At 42.0% G+C, this 25,388-nt stretch overlaps 1 protein-coding gene across 2 annotated transcripts; it reads right to left on the bottom strand.

Moving 5' to 3' along the window:
- Positions 1-462: 462 nt before the first annotated feature.
- On the bottom strand, positions 463-24,743 carry rorb (RAR-related orphan receptor B). 2 transcript variants are annotated; one of them, XM_008419135.2, is made up of 10 exons: positions 24,326-24,743; positions 8,695-8,780; positions 8,439-8,580; positions 7,329-7,760; positions 6,742-6,863; positions 6,431-6,563; positions 5,502-5,609; positions 5,291-5,401; positions 4,866-4,978; positions 463-4,737 (listed from the first exon to the last, which is right to left on the bottom strand). In XM_008419135.2, the coding sequence occupies exons 1-10, from the start codon at positions 24,330-24,332 to the stop codon at positions 4,573-4,575; spliced, it is 1,419 nt and encodes a 472-aa protein (XP_008417357.1). In that variant the 5' UTR covers positions 24,333-24,743; the 3' UTR covers positions 463-4,572. The 2 variants fall into 2 exon arrangements, with proteins under 2 accessions (XP_008417357.1, XP_008417355.1); XM_008419133.2 differs by lacking the exon at positions 24,326-24,743 and adding an exon at positions 9,322-10,422.
- Between the last annotated feature and the right edge of the window lie 645 nt (positions 24,744-25,388).

Raw genomic sequence — 25,388 nt, 5'->3', positions numbered from 1 at the left:
AAAAGCAATAAAATATAGAATTTAACAAAAATCACTTCAGACCTTCACATTGTATGTACATCTCAAAGGAGGACTCACTGAGGCCTCCGCAAAGCTCTGAACCTCTCCCCAGTCTGGCCCTCCAGCTCTGGGTGTGTGGGACTCCCCTTAATAACATACGCATGCATGCAAATGCATTCTCCTCAAGTGAAAATGGAGGCTCAAACTGTGTGTTTTTCTTTTATTATATATTGGAGCCAGATGTTCAGAGTCCAGCAGAGTCCCCAACAAGTGGGAAAAACAAAAGCAGAAAATGTAAAAACGATTCATCAGTACACATTTTCCTTTGAGTTCCCTCCTATTTTTTATTATTGGTTTCTCATGTAAACTCACACAGTAAAGCATCTATGCCCCATACTGCCAATCCTTTATCTCCTCACTATCTATGGCACTTTGAAAACAAAAGACTTTTTAAAGTTGGTATTTTTTTTTTCCATCTTCTTTTAAGATCTGTGTAAAAAGAGTTTCTGCAGCCCGGATACCTTTCAGCTTCCAGACACAGATTGCTACATTTTTTGTTTCATTTTGCTCTTGCTGGGACGCAAAAAAAAAAAAACATTCTAAAAAATAAATTAACAATTTTCAAAACTACTCCCAATTGCACAGACATTGTAATGCATCAAGAAAGTCTTACAAAGCATTGGTAGAGTAGAACATCGTCGCACTCTCTTCCGTTTCTCTAGCGCACGCACACAAGCTTACACACGTTTTCTTCATAAAAGGGAGGAGGAGGTCTGGAGTGGGTTTTTGACTGAGTGTATGAAATGTGGCTTTTAAATCGGCTGTAACAAAATGTCCGCGCTGCTCTCGGCGGCGGCTGTTGTGCGCTCAGTGATGTCATTCTGTGTTGATGGAGCGGTAAAAAGGCGCGTGATGTGTTCAGCCCCTTTCTCCCCTCCTGCTGAACAAGCTACTCCATAACATTCAGAGTAGATAATCCCCCAGCCCCTCCCACTTTGCCCACCCTTCACTCCCCCTACTGCAGGTGAAGGGTTTCCAAAAGGCCAGTTTAGAAAAGATTAACTCACTGATTTGTAGTAGTAATCCACACATTCAGAGGGTGGGAAAAAAAAACATTTCATTTCCGATGACAAATGTCAAATTGTTTCCATATAAATTAGACATTTTATTAAAAAAAAAAGTTAATTCAGCATGTGAAAAACTTGTTTTGAACTGACTAATAAAGTGGTGTGAAATTTGCCCTAAACCCTTAACCCACCGTTTCAAACGTCTACCTCGCATCATCAAGAGAGGAGGAAACACAAATAAGCCCCGAATATTTCATTGCAATGAAACGTCATGCAAATAGAACAGAACAACAATAGGCTAATAGTAATAGAAGAATAGTAGTCATAATAAGAACAATAATAATAGTAAATAGTAATAACATAAAAATAATCTTACAATGCAAACATGACAGTAGTAAATGCCTCCAGTTCTTATTGCTACAGTATCTTACTTACAGTGTTGGTTACCACTTGTTCTTGCCAACGCATCACCGTCCCTCCCACCCCGCCTGCAGGCTCCCCGTTCCACCCCTTTGATTCACAGTCTAACGAGGGAAAACAAAACAAAACAAAACAAAAAAAAAAACAAGACGCAAAAACTTTAGAGTTGGAATTCACTGTCCCAGGATCGCTGTCCCACCAGTGGACTTCACCCACTGTGACAGTGACTTCACCAGCAAGCAAGAGCTTACAGCTCAATGACACAAGAGCACAGTGACATGTTCTATGGTTTTTCTTTTTTACTTTTTTCTCCATCCCCGCCCCCATTCGTGGTGTATAAATCGCTCATCGTGAACTCTGGCTCCCTACAAAACACGGACAGTGAATTCATCCTCTACACACATACGCACAAACATACAAATATAGACACAAGTCTATCAAAGCCTTGTCTGGGCAGATTTTTTTTTGTTTGTTGAAAATCCTAAAAAGTTCTTCTTTTAAAGTTTTATTTATTTATTTCAGTAAATTTCCCAAAAAATATTAAACCCTCTTTTAATGCAAAGTGAGGAAAAAGAGCTGCTCCCTGAGAGATGCTGCGTAGTGCATCGAGTGTTTACGAAGTGATTGTCTTTAAGAGCGACTGGCCTCTGATCTGTGGGCGGGGCTCAATGAAAGCCGCTGCACTTTAAAAGAAAAACGACATTAATGGTGGAACGGACTGCTCCTTAGTTTCCCCCCCACCTCCCCACTATATTGGAAACATGCACAGAAAGATGTCAATGCAATGATTCCCAGTGTCACTGATGCTGAACTGATGGATTACAAATCTGTGTCCCTGTTTATATCAGCTGGAGGATTTGGCCACTGTGCAAAAAAAAAAAAAAAACATTTTCAAGCATGAGAAACCCATTTAGAGTGCTTCATAGCACTAGATCACAGCCCACTAAGCATGGCATCAAAATCTGAGGTACAAAGAAAAAAACAGTTGAGCTAGATTGTCATTTTGTTTATTATATAGCAAAGAGTTGAGCATTAAATGTAGCAGTAAGTGTTTAGAGTTGTAGTTCCCAAAGTTTTTTAAAATTATTTTTCAACCCACAAGCTAAAAACTGATGAGACCCAAACTAACTGTTGAAAGGGGAAGCATTTATGTCATAAATATGGTATAATTTTTACTTTTAAATTTGATTTCTCATAACAATTCGCATGATAATTTCCCACCCCAACGTCGGGGTAAACTCTCGCTGAAAAGGGGGAATCGTTTTGGTCAGTGGCTAGTATTGATTTTTCAGTTTGTTCCTTCACAAGGATTAAGGCCAACTCAAGCCCAGAGTAATTTCACATAGTGCCCAAACACTAACTAAGAAAAAAAAAAGGTACAGCGTTTAAGTGCTAACAGTTATTGGAATGACTCAGTTAGGGCAAAAAAATGTGATTGTCTAACACAACTTTCTACAAAAGCGGCCAACGTTAAAGCTCAGCTACATGTGGTGTTGAGATCATTGGCGGCTGCGTTTGTTCACATTGTAATGATGAGATTTTGTCACACTGAAAACACAGTGGTGTTAGCAGGGGAACGCGTACCCAGATGATTCTGAGACATAACTGGAGATCAAGAGCAAACGACATATTGCATCCTTAGTTTAATTAAAGTTGTCACCCTGTTCTTGAACAGCTGACAGAAGAGGGGTGCAAGACAAGGGAAAGGAGTGGAAAAAGACCAGACCATGCTGTGTGAAAGTTATTGCTTTCTAGAAAAAAGGGTCCTACATATTCGCAGCCCACTGGGCTGGATTGTGCAAATTGGACGGTGAGGGCGAACAGCACCCATCTAGATTTCAGCCATCAAAAAGTGTTTTCAATTCAAGTTTGCGTGGATTTTTCTTTTTTCTTCACATTTTTAAGGATCATCAGTACATGTATGACATGTCTTTGTCTTGTATCTATTCATATCTTCCAAAACCTACTGAGAAAGTCCTGACAGGCGTATTTAACAGCAGGCTAGGTCGGGAGACGGCGTGAGCTTCAATGTGAGGTCCTGGTTTCTGATTGGTTCATTCTGATTGATTGTTCCACAGCAATCTACCTAGTATTGGACATAATTATTGCAGCTTGAAATAAACGACTGATAGGACGGCAAATCTGCCAGATTCTTTCCCTTGCAAAATAGAAACATTTATGTATATATTTTCACCTTGAAAAGTAGTAGCCATTATTTTCTGTTTAAATCCTTCATATTCTCTCTTTACATTTCAATAGCTTTTGATCAGAAGGACAGCAACACCTTCTATACATATGAACAAAATCCAGACAAGGCTTCTGCATATCCACAAACCCAAAATTGGCCCCCAGTTTTTGCCCAGTTTTCTTTTACAAGTCTCAAACTTTACAAAATTCTGTACACAAGAATCTATCAAATAAAATAAAACACATAGACAAGGTATCGTCAGCCTCTCTGGACTGCTGTATATTTAAATTAGGACTAACTTATTTTAACAGAACAAGAAATAATACTGGAATCCGCTCTCGACTAGAAGAATATCTACAATAGCTTCTCTAAATCCACAGTTCCCTCCCCCATCCAGCTTCTCCAAATTTGCAATGTTATCATTGGGGGGGAAAAAAAGGAAAAAAAAATAAAATATATTTTTTTCAAGATTAAATCAATTGTATTTACCCACCTTTTTAAAAAATAATAATAAAAATCAACAGCTTAAAATTGTTTCTAGTTATCTTGAAAGTCTGTACATTTCTAGTCAGTTCAGTTCAGGAGACACGTGGAAGCCCCTCGGAGGTCGTGGCTTGGGGCGTGCTTCACTTGTATATACATTCTTCAGACTGTATCGGTGAACAGAATGGGATAAGTGCAGGACATTCCTAGTGTTGTTGGCGTTAACTCTTTTAAGTTTCTAGTAGACGAATCCTCACCCTCCAGCCTGAGACGAGCCTGGGGGGGGGGAGCTTAGAAATCTGTGGTTGCCAGAATGACGCGGTTGATGCCTCCGCCAGCGTCTCGTCAGGCGAAGCTGACGTAATTTCTTGGTCCTCTTTCGACAGCTGTTCGTTGCATTCGGACCACGGACGGTCACTTAGGCATGGCCATAGCAGAGTTCGGGTCGGGGTTGAACAGCTCCTTGTAGAGAGGAGGGAAGAGGACGTTCACTGTTTCTGGGTGGAGTTGCTGGAATGCCTGAAGCTCCTCGGTGTGGAGCGTACACAGGGCGGACAGTGTGGGGATCCGGCTGATCAGCTGCCAAACGAGAAGAGATGATCAAGAGCAAGATATTTACGTTACTCCAACCATCTCTGACACCAGACAACCTATTGTCGGAGTTCAGATTGTTGTGCGAAATATGTTTAATAAATCCTTCAACCCACCTTGGCTAGTGCATCTTCGTCCATGTGGTTCTTCTGCATAATGTGCTGCAGAGCAAAGTAGATCTTCTCCTGGAGCTTCTGGACTTTTCGAGGCTCCATCAGCCACGGCCGATCTGCAAACAAATGATTAACCGATTCACTCAGTGGAAAAAGTACAGAGCAGATGCACACATGGTTTACCACTCTCCACAATGGCAGAACTGAATAAACTGAATTTCTGTAATTAAAACTGCATTGCTCTAATAGGAGAAATGGGTAACACTTCATCAGTTTAGCAGTTTTGAAACCATGACTTTTGTAAAACCTCGGTTTACCTTGACAGTGGCTCGCGCCTACAGACGAGCATCAACAGGGTAAAAATCTTGTTTTGCTTCTTTTTAAATATGCTGGATAAACTATTGTCAAAGCCGTGGATGAACACTGACCTGTGGAAATTAGGACAGCCGCTGAGAAAAGCGCAATCTCCTCCTCCGTTAGCTGCAGTGAACACAAACTCTTGGCAAAGTCGAACACTGCGCTCACCAAGTCGTCACAACCTTCAGGACACGGAGGAGATCAGATGAGTGACAGTATTATGACACTTATTCTGCTTTGTCAATTATTGAAGAAAAAAATGCATAAAAATAAATGTGGTACCTAGAGATTTAAACATCTGCATTCCTCCGTACTTCCCCTCAAAGAGCACAGTGTTGTTAAGAGGGTTGAAGGCTCTACACATTCGCACTAAGACCACCTCCAAACAACCTGGAAGAATAATTCAGACATTGGAAACTGATCAAGAGAGATTGTTTTTCAGAAGTGCAAAGAGAAATTATCCCTTCTCAGCTAGATAAGCTTTGACCAGTGATCAGCCAGTCGGAAACTAAAAAAATATATATATTTTTCTAATGGAGTCAGTAAAAGCACAGAAGATGTAGAAAGTTGTTTAAAAGGAAACTATTTTTCATAAGACATGCTGAAACATATTTTGGGTAAATTCAGGCCGTGAGAGAGAAAGAGACTTTCAGGAGATAACAAGAAAGCTGAAGCTTTCAACCGCTTTGTTGTAGAGGATGCAGGATTTAGAAATTTTGCCACCGTCGTAGAAATCACAGACTGAAGGTATAAGCATTTACATTCTCTGTTTTGGTAACACCTGGACGTGCAATCATCCGGCCTTTAAAGTAGTTGTAAAATAAATCATTTTCTCTCACAAACAGGGTGATGTTGCCTTTGGTCTTAATAAAAATACCCACACAAACATGTATATTATTATGTTATTATGTTCATGCCTTTTTGTAATTATCTGACTTGCATAACATATTAGATATCCATTGGAGTTTCTATGTAATTATATGTGATGCATAAGTAAACCTCTAAGTGCCAAAAACAAATAATTGCATCTAAATCTGGGTTACATTTAGACTTAACGTGGACTCATTTCTAAATGAGGTTCAGAAACTGACTTGATTTCAACACTGAGCTCCATCTGTGAAAATCAGAAACAAAATTCTCATGCGCAAAATAGTTTTTTGTAATGAGCAGAAACTCTGCTAACGTAGCAACACCTGGTCCTTACAGCTCACCTGACTTGAGGAGGAGGATCTGGTCGTTCTGGCACAGCTCCATGAACCCTGAGATGCGCTTGGCGAACTCGACCACGTACTGGATGGCATGAGTGATCTGGATGGCACACTGCTGCCACAGCACGTCCCGTGGCTGCAAGCACCCAAATCCAGGTTAGGTATGTGAGCTTTATGCTGACATACTTGCATTCATATCAATAAGTGATTGAAAGCTACATTTTGTTTTAGCAAATGTTTTTTTTATTCTACTCCATCATGGTTTTTTAGAAGAGAACTGCAAAAAAAAAAGGCAACATGTCCTGAAAGCTCACCTTGCTCTGGTACATCTTGACCTCTTCATAGGAATGTGTCTGCCAGGCTAGCTGCTGTAGCTCCTCTGTTGTGTACTGACATGTTTCCAGGTGCGACTTGATGATATTCTGAGCGATCCGGTCTGGAAGAGAGCATTAGCCACTTAATATTTTGCATACACCACACTAGTGTACTTAAATTATTATTATTTTTATTTACAGTTGAATTGTTGAAGGAACCTGCGTTTCTTTACATGCAGTCCTGCAGCTGGAGTTTAGAGGAAGAGGCTCAAGTATTTCTTGTGCATAATTCCACAGTTTTTTGATTTGGGTGTGAAGTGCTTAATTTTGACTAAGTATGTGCTGTCGGCCAGAGGTATCCTCACAGTAATATGACACATTGTCAGCTAGCCACATAAGCCAGCCCGATCTCCTGTTGTGCTTTCAGATTAGAACACTGACTCACACTTTCTTCCAGACTTACTTTGAGGGTAATGATTAATTTCCTATGAGGAAGATCATAGCAGTTTTATTTTTTATTTTTTGTGAGGATTAAGCCATTACTACTGTATCTGCAGCTCCCGTAGAGCAAATTTTTCATTCCTTACCAAGCTCTCCCATGCTGACGTTATGCGGTCCAAACTGGCTGTCCTGGTAGCCCCCGTAGCTGAACAGGTTTGGCACGGGCGTCAGGTCGTAAACGGGCTCCTGCTTAATGTGCTTCATGCCCGACATGTCCAAGCCTGACTGGTCTGGAGACGGCTGGGTGGAGTCCATGCCGTAGTAGCCGCCGGGGACTCCTCCGCCGTTGACGTGGCCACCCTTGGGCAGCTCTATGACGTGACCGTTGGCATACGTGCCCCCAATTTCATGGTTGAGGGTGGACAGTCCATTGGTTAGGCTGGAGGAATAAACACGAGCCAGAGCTTCAGCTTCTCCAGTTTGCTGCTGCCGCTGCTCCTGCAGCCGGGCCTGGTGCTTCTGGACTTCTGCGTACAGGCTGTCTCGTTGCTTTTTGGACATGCGACCAAACTTCACCGCTGTAGGGGCAGAAAGTAGAAGCTAAGGTGGTAAAAATGCTACTGAAACGGGCTCAATAAGGCTTTGTAAGGAAATTAGGGTTGAAACGATTAATCGTGATGAATCGATCATTAAAATTAAATCATTACAACCAATTTAGTAATTGACTAATTGTTTACTGACAGACAAAAAAAAAAAGCCATTTTGCTGAAAAAAACATAGTCGGAGAAATAATTAAGCCAAAACTGCACAATATACTATATATAAATATATATATATATATATATATATATAGATATATATATATATATATATAGATATAGATATAGATTTTGCATTTAATATTAAAACACCTTTATAAATATATTTTGTCAAAAACTCTCAAATTACCTAGTTTTACCTTCACCCAGTTTGATTTCACTAAAGGAATGCATTTTAAGCACTAAAATCTTTATTTTCTTATTTAGAAAAGGAATTGAATTAGTTGTTTATTTGCATCTTTTAATGTATAAATTATAGAATTTTCTAACATTGTGTAAAAAGACTTAAGTGGTTTAACAAAACGTCTGTAGAATTTTTCTTTGTCTGATTAATCTTCAAAATAATCAACAGAATAATCTACTACTCAATTAATCCTTACTTGCAGCCCTAAAAGAAACACCGTCAAATATAATAATGGAGGCGAACGGGGGTCTCACCATCTCTGGACATTCCTAGGGCGAGACATTTCTGGAGACGGCAGTGTTGGCAGCGGTTGCGGTTGGTTCTGTCGATGAGGCAGTTTCTCTGGCGGGGGCAGGAGTAGGAGGCATTATTCTGCTGACTCCGTCTGAAGAAACCCTGATTACAAGTCAACAAGAACAACAAGAAATCAACACTGGGAAACCTGTAGAGCACACGCGCCGTATAATTTAGTACGCAACTCCTTTCCCCTCCTCGGATATTAGATCTTACCTTGCAGCCTTCACACGTAATGACTCCATAGTGGATACCCGACGATTTGTCTCCGCAGATTTTGCATGGTATAACTTCGATTTGGGCTGTGGAGGGGGAGAGGGGGGGAACATAGCGAGAAGACAGAAAAGATTTGGATTAAAAATTTCGTCCAGGACTCAACGCAGACTTTTGCTCCCCCTGAACTCCACCTTGTTCAGTCAGCGGTCCAGCAGCCCTGTTGGGGGTCTCATTTAAAGTTGCCACCAGTGACTGATTGAGCTCACAACGTGTCCCTGGATGCTATTTGTGTGTGACTTCAAATTCACAAGGGCACGGTGACATATGGGCATTTATGTCGTTGCAGGAGTTTTCTGCTAACTGGGGCACTTATGGCTGCATAAGTGCACACTAAACGTGCACACACAAACATCCACAGACAACACTACATGACTCGACTGTGTGTGGATTCTTTGTGTTTGGACTGAAGTGCAGAGAGACCCCCGCAGGTTAAAAGGCTTGTCCCATAATGAGAACACCGGTTACATCACTGAAGTGCCACACTTTCTCTTCATGTTCATCTTTTCTGTTGTCTCTCACAACTCCCATTCTGCAGATGCACTCGTCAAACTACGTCATCTTACTCACTGTGAAGAGGCAGCTCCATGTGCACTCCCAAGCAAAAAGGCACAGAATAGAGACACGGAAACTACTTCGGCTCAGAGAAACACCTGTTGTTTCTGTCTCTGAGTGCGACCGGCCATGTTACGTGAACGGAGCGCAACGCCGCTCCCCATGAAATGATGGCTGTATGTGGATGTGGAGGTAGGCAGGTATGCTGCTGAGGCGGCACAGTCTCTATAAAGAGATTAGACAGCCTAACTAATCCTAAATTGTTTCCTTATGAGCTGGTTCCCTCGTCTGCTGAGTGCTGCCTTACCCTTGGCTGAAACAGCCATTGACGTGTTAATCTCCTTGCACAGTCCTACCTGTGGGAAAGTCCTGCATGAATTTGGGAAATTCCTGAGAGGTTCACAAGCAGACGTGGTGAATCCATGCAGCCTTCCTGCAGGTGGTTTTCACTATTACCTCATTGATGCACATACAATACTTTCTATTGCATTGCTTGTGTGTTTTTATATGCATGTTTAATATGTCCAAAGGTGCATTTTCATACATATGTCAGTTATAAATATGCCATGCATATAAGTATAGTTGTATTTCTATACAAAGAGAGTACAGGTGTGTGTCTGTGGTAGAATGAGTCTGCAGTATGCATAATTGGATAATGACTTATGAGGATCAATGGAGTCATTTCTGTCTGTCTAGCAACTGAGCAGGTACAGCCGATCGCTGCTATCTATAAACTCTAATGACAGAGATGTACGTCCAACAATGAACAAAATGATAAGCAAAAGCATGTTCACAGTTTTCTGCTTTTCAGTTCATTGTGATGGTGGGTTATTAGAAAATTAGATTCAAATCATAATTTTTTTTTAGAACATTTAAAACCAAGTCCAGTCTCGGGTTTTCTACTGACAGATAATTCATCTTACTGACAGCTTATTTGCAGTAAGACACTTTTACATTTACCTATATATCTACTTCTAGATTTCTATATTTACTAAAATAAGGACCAAGTGATTGGGTACAATTACTCGCTAGTCTGTTTAACAGGTTATCATTTTCATTTTCCTGTCATTCACTCTCTCTTGTCTCCTTCTGGTCATTAAAAGGCATAAAATGTTACAATCAAAATGATTCAACCTCCTGGCAGATTTAGGTTTTTAATTATTTTCTTTCTGCAAAGAAGTTTGTTTCTAATTCGAAATCAGAAAAATGTCTTCTTTTTTTAATGTACATTTTAATAAAAGATTTAACGTTGAAAATAATTTTTACCAGTGGAAAAACTTTTTTTTTGGCGTTACAGTAATGAAATAATACATAATTGGTGAGCAGCTTTTTACTCTGCTCCACTGGTGATGAGGTGATTTATCTTTGGGGTTGGATGGCCTCTTTGTCATCACCCTAATCTTTAGATCCATCTAGAGATTCTCTCTCAAATTCAAGTCAGAGTTCAGACCAGGTCTGAACTCTGACCTGGTCAGTTTCTTCTGACTGAAGAAACTGTCTTCTGACAGTTTCTTCAGTTGGTTTCTTCAGTCAGAAGAAACTGTTATATTCAGTTTCTTCTGACTGAATATAACATTATATTCAGTCAGAAGAAACATGTTGATAAAACTTAAAGATTACTTTAAACCCAAATCTATAAATAATTTTGGGTTAACTGTATCTAATTAGCCTCATCACGTGTTCATTGCATATTCAATATCAAAACATTATTTGTTAAATAAAGGTCTTTAGTACCCGAAGTAAAAAAAAAAAAGAGCTCATATTCTTGAGTTTTGGTGCAGACCATGATGTGACCCATTTCCACCAGTTCTCGGCCATCCGGCTGCAAACTGGGTCACAGTGGAGTGCTGGACTTGGACAGCACACAGAGTCCAAATAGAGCTGTCAATGAACGTGGGTCTGTGACGCACTATTAATAGGCCGCAAAACAGGTCAGTTCCACCCGAGAAACGGATGATGTCAACAGACCAAACGTGAGCAGCAGTCAGGAGACGGAGCAGTAACGATGTGAGCATGGACAAAAGATCGTCCGTTTCTGTGGCAACCGTTTCAAAAAGTGTCACGGTTTCAAGGTTTTAATACAAAACTTTGAAACGAAATGCACCAACATGACCTGTTAGCATTTTGTTTAGAGCAGAAAATCAAGAACTATTTCTTGTACTGCAAATATATTGACGTTAAGTGTACAATGTACATTATACGCTTCCAATAATGGTATCTTTACCATTTTTTAAAATAATTTTGATACATAGACTAAAGCTAAAATGTATAATTAATAATATTTCCAAACACTAATTAATCTGATAAACAAGAAGCTGAACAGCAATTATGTCCGTTGGTGTGATATAAAGGAAAATGGTTGAGGATTGGAAACCAGATTTTCAAAACCTTGCTATACATCGATCTCATGGTCCGTGGCTATAATAAAGTAAGTTGGTATATATATATGTTTTATCAATCTTCACCACTTATCTCACTCTGTCTTGATTTTTTTGGTTTTGGTTATTTGGCTCAAACTTGTTGGTCATCTTGTGCCTCTGCAGCAAAGTGAAGGTCTTTGTGTTCAAGCAGTTTGTGTTTACTTCACACTCACAGCTGTGTGATGTGCATGCAGTTTTATACACAGTTCATGATGGCTGTCGAAACAAGCTCTTTTTGCATTTACATCCCATCTTCACCATGTTTCGGGAGATTATTCTCTTTTTTTGTATCACATAATGAGGCCCAAAAGAGGTTGGGCATGTGGGCTTGTGCATTGTTTAAGTACGTGTTTCAGAGACATTTTTGAGCATTTAACTTCTAAAAATGATGCCAGGAATAGTAATGAATGGGTCCTTGTGTGTGTGTGTTTGACAAACTGTATTTGCTTGCTCGTGTGGGAGTGTAGCATTGTGGAGCATGTGTGTGTGCATGTACGTGTGCACGCTACGCTTATAGCCAGTGGCAACTGTCAGGTGGGATACATAGAGACAGTCATGACAGCATCGCTGTTGCCAGGGTGACCGCCCACTCGCCGTACTCGTCTGGATGTCGAAGCAATGATGTGCTAAACCGTCACACTCTTAGAGGAAGTGATGTCATCCGCATGTGAAGCCAACAGAACATGTCATCAGTGATCGTCTGTCGGCCCTATCCGAGCAGCTGAGGCTTTGTAAATGCTTCATGAAAACACTCCCACTTCTGCATCGACGCAGTTTGAACTTCAGCGGCGTTTTTATACACGTGACAGAATCGAGACGCGCCATTTGTTATGCGTAAAGGGAAGTCACCGACGATGCTTTGTTATGTGAGACATGATTCTACATTACAGAGGCAAACCCGGAGCTTCAAGGCCGGAGCAGAAAACTGAACTGAAAGAAGAATAATTCAGAGATTCCACGAGCCGTCCTTGACAGGCATCCCCCTTTGCAAGGAAAACACGAGCGGGAAAAGCTCCACTCCACTCTGCTTTCCCTCAGGCTGCATGTCTTTTATCAGGGGTGGGAGGGGACTTCTTTCTGACCTAAGCCGACCCAGTCAGAGCAGAGTGACTGACGGCATCCGCAGCCAGCGGGACAGTGAGTGTTATCCTGAGGTTATTATGTAAGAGCAGGACTGCAGCGCTGGCGATATCTTAGCTAAGAGGAGGATCAGGCGCGCCACACAATCTCTTGAGAGAGAACCTACTAGAGGTGTATTTTCCAAAGAAGACAAAGATAGTAGTGCTAGAGTTGCCCATAAGCACATTTGCATACGCATGCGTGTGTGTGTGTGTGTGTGTGTGTGTCTGTGTGTAACAGACTGTGGCCATGAGAGCTGCATTGAGCTGGCACGTGTGTTGTTATAATTGATTTTTAATGAAGTAAGGATCTCCTGTGTATTTCCAAGGCTGGCCCTTTCTCTAAATAGAGTCCTAATTATCTACATCACGCCACACCAAACGGCAGCTGCCTTGCACTAGCGTCTTTGCAATTCCTCACTCCGAAGCGTGCAAGTGTTCACGCGCGCTGCTGCGTCGCACAACTCCTGGGAGATTTGAAAGGACGGCGTCCCTTTCTGTTCGGACAGTGCAACAGCAGAGAGAGGCCACTAGATGTTGCTGTACTTGTTTGCTTTCCGTGTGCTGTCGGTGTTGCCAAAGGGCCAGACTGGACATGCATGTTTCATTCACAGCGCCTGCAGAAAGCTACAGCAGAGCCATACCCAAAGCAAAACAGAGTCATGCAGCAACAAGACCAGGGAGCGCAGTAGAGATTTTTTTTCTTTCTTTTTTTTTTGCGTTTTTAGTGTTGCAGTTTATAGAACAGTTGAAATCACTTTCTGCCTTAACTTCTGCCAGTGCCAGCCTCTTCAGAAATACAAACACAACTCCCGCTGTAGTCTCGAGGGCTGATTTGATAAGGTGAATGTGGGTGGTAGCTCTTCATTAAAAAATATGTATAGCTGCTTCCCAGCTAACTAGATATCTTTGGGGAAAATGAAGGGGATCGGCATTTTACCCCCCACCACCTCCTTGTTAAATCCGAACAGCTGCGGCACTGATCTTGGATGCCTATATGCCGTTGAATTATGCGATCATCCCCTTCGCTTGAGTCTGTTTGACTTCTTCACTGGTGTCTGAGTCTTCCGCCTCGCTATAAGTGGCTGTGTGACTGGGAAATCTTTTCAGTTTCTCTGTTTTGTGATCTATTTCCATTTCTCAGGGAAAACCTTGTTTCAGTCTTATCTCACTGAGCTTAGAGAGAGAAACAAGCTCTTTCTCTCCCCCTCTGTCTCGCAGCCGATGATGAAAAACATGGAGAAAAGTTCTGGTGGCACGATTGCCGAGTGGGTTAATGCACACTGCTGGGAATAGCTTACAGCAGTGCTTGCTTGGGTTATCTCCCCTGTGTCTCCTGTCATGTTTCCACATCATACTGTCCTATTAAAATCAATGAAGAGCTGCATTTGGTCTGCTGGGTGCTGTTTTACTCTTATTTCCCTTTGCCGCCTGTCTGAGACATCGAGAACTTTGCAAGGAGAGTGGCGGACTCTCGGCTTACCTTAAAGAAATGTATGTTTTCATTCTGCACATCCACTTCTGTGCCACAGATGCCAACCTTTACAGTCCCACTAATGTTTTCGGATGTGATTGAACTGGTTAAGGCGTGTTTTTCTGCTACATTTCTTTTTAGAAAATCTATTTTATAAAGTATCATGTTTGTCCTATTTTGTTTATTTACCACCTTACCAATTGTTAACCCTTTTTGTTCCCACATTACCATTATGTACTTTCTACTTTGACTTCATGCACCTAGTAAAACCATATCGCATCAGTTTATTTTTCTTTACTTATTAAATTACTTCATCATTTAAGTGCTTAGTCTCACGCATAATTCTTTTTCTGAAGGAAATAACACCCATTTTCCACTGACTGCTGTTCTAATCCCTGATTTGACTAGTCATCTTAAATGAAACCTCAGATTACCCCAGATCAAATCAAAACCTGCAATCCTCTACAGCGGATGATGAGAAGAATTTTAAAAATACCGATAACATAGGAATTGAATATTTCGGTCGTTTTATGCCAAATCAGGTACAAAAATGGGAAGAAAATGACCAGCATCTTGTTAAGGCAATTGAAAACTGTGATTTATTTAGTGGGCTTGACCAGATGTTGGTCATGCAACCACTTTACAATTTTGTAATTTTGGTCTTTCAAACCACTTGATGTTTTTGGCTGAAAGTGTTGGATGTGAAATGACCAAAACCGCATAATATCACATTTTCTTACAGTGAATAACAAACACACCATAAAAGAATACTTTAAATCATTGGTAAGAAATGATGGTCAGAGTAAAATATTCTGTGGGAGGTGGTTTTTTATACATAATGACAAAAATTACAAAGTAGTAAATGGAAAAGGGAAAAACATATTCAGCATCCATTTTACTCAGAGAATTAGGATTTCTTTTGATGGTTTGCAAACAAGAGAAAAACTTTTTTTCAGATTTAAAGCAAATATCTAACTGGTTAACTGAAAACCCAGCTGGTGGTTGGATATAGTCGTTTTCTGACATTTTTTAAATCAATGATCGGAGATGAGTTTATGATTAGGTGGTAGTCATTCGGCTCCTTTGCCAATTTATATAGTAATTTTACAGCAGTTTACATGTATTGGCTTAATTCACATCTGACAATCAACAATTTTCTATCAATTAATTTTTTATAAGTCACTCATTGTACGAATAAGCTTTATGGCAAAACAATCCCAATAAATCATAATCTCTACCGGCTGATTGTTGCTGGAAGGTTTTTTTAATTTGGTTAATTTGACCATGACCTGCGCTGATTAGTAACAAAGTGCTGACATACTGACCTAAACCTCCCTATTATTTGTCTACATGTTTACACATTCCTACCCTGTAGAGTCTGCTGTGCAGTGTATTATAGTAATAATCATAATTCCATCCAGTGGGCCAATCTCCCCTCCCCCCATTGCAACCAAGTCGGCATCCATATTTTAATGTAGACACACTGTTGCTATATGGACACACACACACGCACACATACCAACCCCAACCATCACCTTAACCCTCTCTCTTCCTCTTACACAGATACACACCAGATTCACTCTCACCTTCCCACCCCCAACACTCACACCTATGCTGTATGTCAGAGAGCATGAGCTTGTCCAGCTTGCTGTGCAGCCCCAAAGCACTCTGGGTAATTGCTCAGATAGCAGGTCTGGGATCAGCTGCAGTTTGCGCAGAGAATATTGTGCCACGGTGTGATTGGACGCCATAGAGAGGGAACAGAAGGGGGCCACTGGCTGTGATCCAGAGCATCGATTCGCACACACACTCAGGCAGACACGTTCAGGCAGTCTGAGGCGCACATTCAGACATGCTCAAATGCATTCATCACTCCAAACCACTTTCAAACAAAAAAAAAATAAGAAAGCAGCAGACTTTACAGTATGTTTCTCAAACTTGCCCCCTCCCCCATCTAACCTCTAACACACACACACACACACACCCGCACGCACACACACACACATCGTCTACACCCCAATGCAGCATGTGTCCTTGCACAGATAAGAGAAGACAGAGGCGTGGGAAAAAATCCACAGGGTTAACTCAACCCCTGCTTTGACACACACACTCCCGCATGCATGCATGTATACACACAGTCTGCCCATCTGCCGCCTCAGATTTGTCTCTCAAGGCCACTGTACACACACACACACACACACACACACGCAGTCTCACGGTCCAATCCCCTAGGTGACCTGTAGGACCCTGATGGCCCCTGACCTTTCCTTGAGGACCAAGTGAGTTCAACAGAGTGGAAGGAGCAACTGCAAGTGTGGGAGGCCTGCATCTGGTCATCACCGTGCCCAAGTCTGCTGCAGAATCGGACACGATCTCGAAACGCGCGCAGATGGCTTTGCAGCCATCTGCGCACGCAGTTGCACGCAGTAGCTTGTTATTTACCTTCACGTTAACAGCCGTGTGCGCATACAGAGCCGCTGAAACACTGTTCATGCTTTGGATGGTTGAATTCATTCAGCGCTTAACAGAATACAGAAAAAAAACACACACTGATTGAAAAAGTGTCAAAAATAATCTGTTGGCGATGGATGTCCTCCCTCAGCCTCGCACCCCTCTTACTATGGTGTCCCTGTTGAGCCTAATTGCAGATGACAGTGTGAGTGTGTGGGTCTTTGAGGGGGAAGGGAGAGGAAAAGTGGTTGTTCCAGAGTACAGAGGAAAAATAGAAAAACAAGAAGAGGGGTGACAAAAACTCAGGTCTTGCGTAAGAATGGGGAAAATTTCCCCCTTTTCTTTCTTTGTAGAGTCAGCGATCACTCAAACAAAACCAGGAGACGGGAACATTGGCATAAATCAGACTGAATGGACTCTAAAGCATTAATAAAGAGAGCTGCGCACAGTGGGAACGGCTAACAAAGTAAAATGAAAACTGGCCACTTTCTTTCCAAAACTGACTGCATGATGTGTCCGTGTATTCATGTTCCTGAAAGGCTTTTATGTAGGGTGCAGAGAGGCAAAACTTGTCAGAAGAAATAAAAGTTCAGCACTTAGTCATGGTTTTTAGTCATTAAACTGAATCATCCCATCGAGCTTTCACACATTCAGCCATTTAACACCTACATTTCTCTTATTTTAAAAGGAAAACATGTTTCCTCAAGCTACCTGTTGTTATTCTTTTGTCTACGTTGTGCTAAGTTGTGCTTCTTTTAAGTTCTGTGTGCAGAGTTACGTTCCTGCAACTTATGTCCCAAAGCCTAGGTCTTGCCTTGAGCAGAATTTTTGTTTCGGTTTAGGGTATTTTATTTTATTTTTTAATGATTATAACGCCGAGTTATCTGCAGGTAAGGACTTTTTAAAAAGATTTACTGACTGAGTTTTTCTAGTTGATACTGATTAGTGATCTTTTTTTTTACACCTGCAAAGGCAGATTTTGTTCTTCACAGTATCGTTACACACAAAGTAAATCAGTATATATGGTCTGGGTTCCTGGAAGTATGTGGTAGTTTTGAATATTGAAGAAAAAAAAAGGTTTATACTTTGAATCATATCATAATGACCTTTATTTAAAATTTATTAAGCTAAATAAATGTGCATAAAAATGTATGCAGTTAGGTTGCACTCAGAAAAGGATGGAAGCTCTTGGTATTGATGCATGCAATAAATAGAGAAAAAAATCAGTTTTTTCAGCATTTCAATTGATCGAGCCAATCGATTGGTGCTTCTCCTATAAGCATTTCATAACACCTTTTGAGCACAGAGAAAGCACAAAAACAATCTCTTGATTAAATAGAGATCTGGTTGAGTTCTCAATTAGCGTTGCGTTTGTTTTTAATTGACTTTAATGCATGTGTGTTTTATAGCGGCTGTTAAAGCGAGTGGGTGTGTGAGCGCACACATGTGCGACCGAGTGCGTGTGTGTGTGCGCGTGCGCGCCCTCTCCCAGGGATGGCCGCTAATAGCTCGCCTCGGGCAACAATTTAACTCAGCCTAACAAGGTTCTCCCCAAAGTGGCCCCCAGGGGCATCTCTCACAGAGGCAAATTGATCACAAAGATTATCAAACGGCTCGACTCGGCTCGGCTCTGACTCGACCCGGCCCGTTCCTCTCTTCACCTGCTCTCCTGGCCTCCGGTGGGAGGATTCAACAGAACGTCTTCTGAACGTTAAAATCTGAGAAAGCAGCGAAGGCAGCAGCGGTCTGCGCTTCCTAATTGTATTCTCTTTGTGAATGACGGCAGACCTAATGTCAACAGTCTCTCTCTCTCTCTCTCTCTCTCTCTCTCTCTCTCTCTCTCTCTCTCACACACATGCGCACAAGATTGAAGAGCCGCGGCCCGGGAAGAGGAGAGAAAGGCAGGAAGACCAAATAAGAGTCCCCTCAATGAGATTAGCAGCACTAAAACAGTTTAATCTTTGTCATTAAGAAAAGATGCCAACAGTAGGCTCAATCATATTATAGGCTTATTGCAGCGTGCTACTGCTACCGTGGAACACCTTCCCAGAGGATTGGCTGTGGTCACTTTGGAGATAAATTGTGCACACAGTCAAACTTCATCTGTCATTTTATACCTTCAGAGTCACTATGAAGATTTTCATTGGTGCAAAAAAATGGATAAAATTATTGTTTATGTGCTTCATTTTTTGTGGAAATATACCTATTCAAGAATGATAAGAACTGAACAATGCAAAAGCATTTTTAGATTTTTGCACTCAATTAGGTAGAAATACAAAGGCTGGAGTGTTTTACACACACACACACACACACACACGCGCACACACACACACACGCAGTCTCTCCCTCAGTATATAAACTAATCAGCTTTCAGGGTTAGCTAAAGTCTAATAGGTGGTTTGCGAGCATGGACTTTGGATGCAGCTATTGCAGGCACTCGCGTTATTCATTGCACAGGAAGGCTGTGGTGTGGAAGTGCAATCCGAGGACGTGAAAGTTTGCATCTGTGCGTGTGTGTGTGTGTGTGTGTGTGTGTGCAGTGTGTGCTGGCGTGCGTGTAGATAAACACAAATTAGGCCTTTAGGACACTCTCCCTTGTTGTTCTGCATGAGGCCCCAGTTCTTACACAAGCAGAAGTATGCATATGACCACAATTGTGTGATTATATAACTCTTAAGTCTCTCTCATACTTACCCGCCTTTCTTATCTCACTCATTCACTCCCTCACATTCTCCTTTCTTTCCTTTCTCTTTGTGTGTTTTCCGGTGCGGCTCAGGGATTCCCATTCAGATTCCTCATTATGACTAAACTGATGTTTTATTGACAGTAATATAATTGCTACGTTGAATGAGAGCAGCTGAATTAACTACTGAAGCATATTTGAGCTCACTCTGTGACCTTGGACCAATGTTTGTCTCGCCCTCCATCTTTTACTTTGTCTCCAAGCTCACGAAGCGTTGTCGCCCCCCTGTCGCCCCTCCACCCCCGTCTCAGTTTTTATTTCAATCTAAATCTGTAAAAAAAAATAAATAAATGTGAATATTGAATATCACAGTACCCTCTGAGACACACTGCCTTTATGGATGAGTAAAGCTGACAAAAACAGAAGGAGCTGTCAGAGGACTCTGTGACTTCAAGGAAGATTTCGAGTCTAGGAGCGGTTCGGGCTGGAATCCCTCCCGGCGAAGATAAAGCAGAGACGCACAGCAAAGTGTGCCGTATGGCCCGCGCTTTGTGTGTATTAAGATTTAACAAAGAGAAGAAAATTGACTGTTGCAAAAAAAAAAAAAAAGCGAGACCCTCTAGACTGCCGCAGAGTAAAAAAAAAAAATCAACACAAGCTGCTGCTACGCAAACACGGGCCGTGATAGCATCTCAGTGGGACTCGTGTCCAGGCCACACATGTTGGCACGTTTTTTTTGCCGCCGTCTCGGAAAAGGTCAGGAAGGCACGCTCGGCGAGGACTGGAATCAGACGTGGAGACGGCGAGGAGCGACTCCTGAATGTGTGTTAGAGCAGCACTCTGGTGGTACCTCAGTCAGTCAGTAGGGCTGAGTTGGAGGATTAACTGCGTGGCCTGCATGGGCCCCGGGGTAATCTCTCTGCTCGTCTTACGTAACACCGGGCCATTAGTCAGCACAAAAACAAAAGAAAAAAGAAACAATAAACAACACAAACAACAATCCTCTGCTTGGAAGCTGACCACAAACAGGGCGACGCGACGCTGCCAGCCGGAGCCGCTCAGGCCAGGTGCAATAACTGACTGGGTGGTGGCAGCAGTGGAAAGCTGCAGTTTGCTTAAAATAACATCTAACTGACTGATTCCCTAACTTATTTTGCAATGAGTCTGTAAGCTGGCTGGCTTAACAGTAACTAAGAAGTGTTTCCAGTTCATATATAATGATTTGTGGTTGTGTGCAGATACATGGGTCAATCGACCAGAGATCACATTGACACAATTAATGGCAGCACCAGTCAAAAGAAAATCTGATTTTCTTTTCCCTGTTGATAAAATGTATAGAAATCCCCAATATTTGCGATCTCTCAGTGCATCAGCCTTCATTTCTGATTCATGCATGAAAGTCTAGCTAAACTGGGGTATTTTATCAGCCCAAACATCCTGCAGCCACATGTAGTCAGTAGGTGTCTTCACATGGACTTTTCTTTTGCCTTTCACTTTTCTGTGAGGCAACATCACTTTTTCTGTCTGCTCCATGAACACTTTGCTCAGAGTGGGGTAGTTGTTAAAAAATACTAAGTTAAAGCTCGTGTTGTTATCGCTTATAAGAAATCATTAAAAGTAGCCGTTTCACGTTCAATGCATGCAGAAAACTGATAATTGACACTTGAGGTCTTTCGTTGCCTTAAATTTGACTTTCTAACATCAAACCCAATCAAAAGCCACTCAGGTTTTATGTTCCAAAGATCTATCCAGACAGACTGTTTCCGTTGGCTTTGACTAAAAATTGATCACCGCGATGCTCTGCAGCTGGACAGATCGATGCTCACACAAGCCTCCAAAGCGAAGCAGGATGGGACTAATTCTATTGGCATGAGGCCGTCATGCGTAGCACAGCAGCTTTTTCTGTGTGTCTGAGTGAGTTTTTTTGGGGGGCTTTCTGCGATACATCACTGCCAGGTGACAGTTTCAAACACTTCCGGCCCTCTTCAGTTGCTTGTCATCACCTTACGACGGCTCCAAGAAGGGAAGTTTAGGAGAAACTTTGATTCATAGATCTCCTTTTCCCCTGCTCTCCCTTTTGGCACATCTGTTTGTAAACTCACTTGACCCCAAAGCATCTAATGGATTGTAAATCTCTCATAGGCTAAAACTGAAGCAGTCACAGAGAGAAATTAAATATTAGGCGCTGATGTCAGAGTGACTGTAAGTGAATCAAAACTTTTGTTTAAGCTTCAGCTAAAATCTTTATTTAAGTCCTAAATGCATTCATTTGACCTTTTTGAAACATTTGCTAAGAATATAGATGAGGTTAAAGCATTCAAATGACTATTGGCACATTTTTAAGATTTGTAATTTCACTGAGTGACAGTATGGTGGTTAAATAGTAAATGGTTTTGATTTTATTAAGTATTGCCTGGTTACAATTAAAACGATGTAGCGTTGTCAAAGTCATCTCTGAAATCACGTTGCACATTGACGTACAGACACGGTTAACTAGTCTACTTAACGCTGACCCTTCTTAAAGCAACGCACATGCTTAGATGCTGGTTGCGTCTCCCGACGCCACCGTCGGTTGTTTATTCCCGGCTGCTCCAACGCCGGGTGATGTGGTGACATCATCTTCGGTCGAGGCTTCAGGAGTTGTAGCTTTTGTTAAATGTTAATTACCACGGCTCATGAGAGGCCTCTATTTTTCATAACCTTGGTTGTGAGCAAATTTCTGTGTAAGGGCAGCCCAGACTACACACACACACACACACACACACACACACACACACACACACGCATATGCAGGTTGGGAGCGGGGGCCGCACAACCCACACTGATTTAATTCTATCTGACAAAACCCTTTGGGGCGTGCAGAGGGAGAGAGGAAGATGGAGAGAGAGAGAGAGAGAGGAGAGAGAGGTTGGAAGGAGGGGCCATGCTGAAAGAGGGGAGAGGGAGACGCTTCGGGGGCCTCTTCTGCCGTGCATGGCTGTAAAGTGAAAGCAGGAGCTTTCGGTATGCCCCCCCCCCTTCCCCAATCCCAAAAAGCCTCTGCGCACGAGAGTGGACGCAAGACCCATTAGAACGTTACAAAATACAAGGTGGATGAGAGAGGCGTTTGCCATGGGATTACAGAGAGAGGTGTTGGGGGGGGGGAGATACTGGCTCAAGGTTTGATGGCCTCAAGCTACTGTAGCACATAGCTCCATAAGACATTATGATGTAAAAAGGTTTTTTTTTATTTGCATGTTTAAGCAGCTGTTTCAGTAAAAAAAAAAAAAAAATACAATAAAAAAAAATCTAAATCACAGGCATTTTATTAAACTGTCAATGTTTTTGGGGGAAAATATTCAACAAATCATCTAGAAATCAGACAATTTCCCCCTGATTGACTCTTGTCACTGATCAGCAGGCCAAATAGTTGGAAATCAGAGAGTATCCAAAAATCTCAGTTTTTTTTTCTATAAACACCAACAGCACTTTGATGCACTTTTAGGAGTTGGATAAAAATCAGATAAAGTTTATGGACACGTGATGCATAAATTGGGACACTCCTGATATTTATTATTTATTGTGTCTGTTGGTTTCAAAACTATCACCTTTATCAAATAACCTCAACCACTTTTTTCCTACTTTTTATGTTGTAGAAATAAGAAAAATTGTTCAAACTGTAAAGAGAATCAGAAATCGGGATTGGTCAGGGGAAGGCCTTATCTGTAACTTTATAACAATATCTGATGAAATTTAAGAATATTGCTGCTCTACTAATTATTTTATTATTTATAAATATGTCCTGACATTTTATTGTCAATTGAACACAAATATGTATTATAATTTCACTGATATACTGTTTCAAAGTTTCCCTCCAGTAGGTACAACTGCTTTTTGAAGGCATACAGATCATTACACAATTTCATGATGCAGTTTTATGTGAAATTTGGAAGTGGATAAAAGCATCTTTTGAATTGTTCCATGCACAAAGGTCCAAGCATTCAATATGCTTTCAAAAATTATTTTCCTGTGTCATATTATAAGTGGCACCAGGAGGGAGTTCAGCCATTTAAAACATAATTATTTAAAATCTACATCAAAACCCACAGTCATCCCATCTTGGACGGTGGAGCGAATTTCTAAAAGAACTAATTGCACAAAGTGAAGAAAAGCAAGTCAAAAGTTTAACACTTTTTTTCTTTTACATAAACCGATAATGAACTGGATAAGAAAAATGTTCAAAGAGAAACACGGGGCGGGAAAAAAAAACAACGTATTTTCTTATTTAAATCGAATTTCCATTCACGAAATTGCTTCTCGGCGGTGTTAACCGTGGGTCAGTGTGTTACCTCTGCGTTAAACACAGGGCGTGAATTGTGCGTATTTGACCGTGAGTGTGCGCACAGGACGACATTGACATTGGAGTTGAACATCCACGGCGCTGGTGCGCTTGCAGGGTTGTGTGCGCGCGCGCGTGCGCGTGTGTGTGTGTGCGGGGTGAAATGGGTTAGTGGAGCGTTTTAAAAGTTTTCTATAATCCCCCAAACACAGTTCAATTAAGTTGATCACCCCCCCGCACCCCCCCGACAACCAACCCATTAAAATAAATTCACTTCTGCATGTAATCTGGCTGACTCCGGCGGGCACTTTACGTGCAAATCCTGCCACTTTTAATTTGTAATCACAGATCCGAGTGGATTTAAGAGTCGATTTGCATTCCTGAGTAAACAGGCGAGGAGACAAAGTTATTTGTTGCACTGTAAGGTGGTTGTGGCAAGTGCACGAATAAAAGTTGGAAAGAACAAACAATTATCTCCCCCCTTCAGTCGATAGTGGACTAAAGCGTGTCGCTCGGCGTGCGTGCGCGTATTTCCACGGGGGATGATGGTCTTACCTCGCATCGTGTTGGCGCTGCTGGAGCTGGTGCTGAGGCTCGCTTCCCAAAGCAGCAGTCATGAAGAAACAAAAATAAACACTTAAAAACAGGGGGGCTTCTGTGCGGTGCTGTGTGCGGGGTGGCAAAGATCCTTGGTTAAAAATAACAGCGGCGGCAAAAAATAGCGTGGATGATCTGCGTCAGCGTCCACTGGCTGCGGCTGCTGCTGCTGCTGCGGCTGCCCTGAGTGCAAGCGTGTCTGCGCTAAAAAGGCATCCCAGACCGGGGCGCAGGGAGGCGGGCTGAGGTCGGTCGGTGTGCTCTGGTCGTGTGGCCGCTTTTCTCGTGACATCTGCGCTCTCACCTCTATGGGAGGGTTTCACTGTTTTCTGCGGGCTGAGGGAGGGGAGAGCGCAGAGGAGAGGCTTTACCCGGCGGCCCGGATTGGACTGGAGCACTTTCCGCTCCTCCCACTGTCTCCTTGCAATCTGCGCGCTTCCCGGAGCTTTAACACACACACTCACACACACATACAGAGAAAGAGACAGACACCCCACACACAGTCTGAGAACAGTAAAGTTTCTACAGCCACTCACTGTTGTGCAATTAAGGTGCAGGGCCGGATCCAGACAGTTTTCAAAGAGGCAGCTAGATGGGCGGGAGGGCACTAATAGCATTGGCAGACTATATAAACAAATACAAGAACAGACTTCCAGTAGCTTTACACAGAGATGAGGCATAACATTATGACCTGGCAGGTGAAGTCAATAACTATTTTGTGATGCAGGTGGGAAACCTCAGGCCGCATGCGAACATTTTGTCCTCAAAGCCAAAGCAGAAAAATGAATTACTGATTCCAAATATCTCCAAAACTGGAAATTGGGAGGATTTTGGTCCTCAGTGGCCTGCATCTATCAAAGGTGTTCAAAGGAAGGATGACAGGAGACAGAAGTCACATACCTGGCAAGACTTTACTGATATACGTGGGAATCGAAAAGTCTCACCAGTTTGCCCCATAGAAAGGTGTCATAATTTAAAAGTGCATCAGTTTGTTTGCACATGCTGCTAAATAATCGTAGAG

This window comes from Poecilia reticulata, linkage group LG9, assembly GCF_000633615.1.
Source record: "Poecilia reticulata strain Guanapo linkage group LG9, Guppy_female_1.0+MT, whole genome shotgun sequence".
In the NCBI taxonomy this organism is placed as follows: Eukaryota; Metazoa; Chordata; class Actinopteri; order Cyprinodontiformes; family Poeciliidae; genus Poecilia; species Poecilia reticulata.
Note: the sequence above shows the minus strand (reverse complement) of the source record. Positions and strands in the feature narration are given on the sequence as shown.

Excerpts from the sequence above, each read along its gene's own strand:
- rorb (XM_008419133.2), bottom strand. Across the intron at positions 7,761-8,438 it reads CCTAGGAATGTCCAGAGATG|CGGTGAAGTTTGGTCGCATG; the intron begins GTGAGACCCCCG and ends CTGCCCCTACAG. Across the intron at positions 5,402-5,501 it reads GCAGATGTTTAAATCTCTAG|GTTGTGACGACTTGGTGAGC; the intron begins GTACCACATTTA and ends CGTGTCCTGAAG.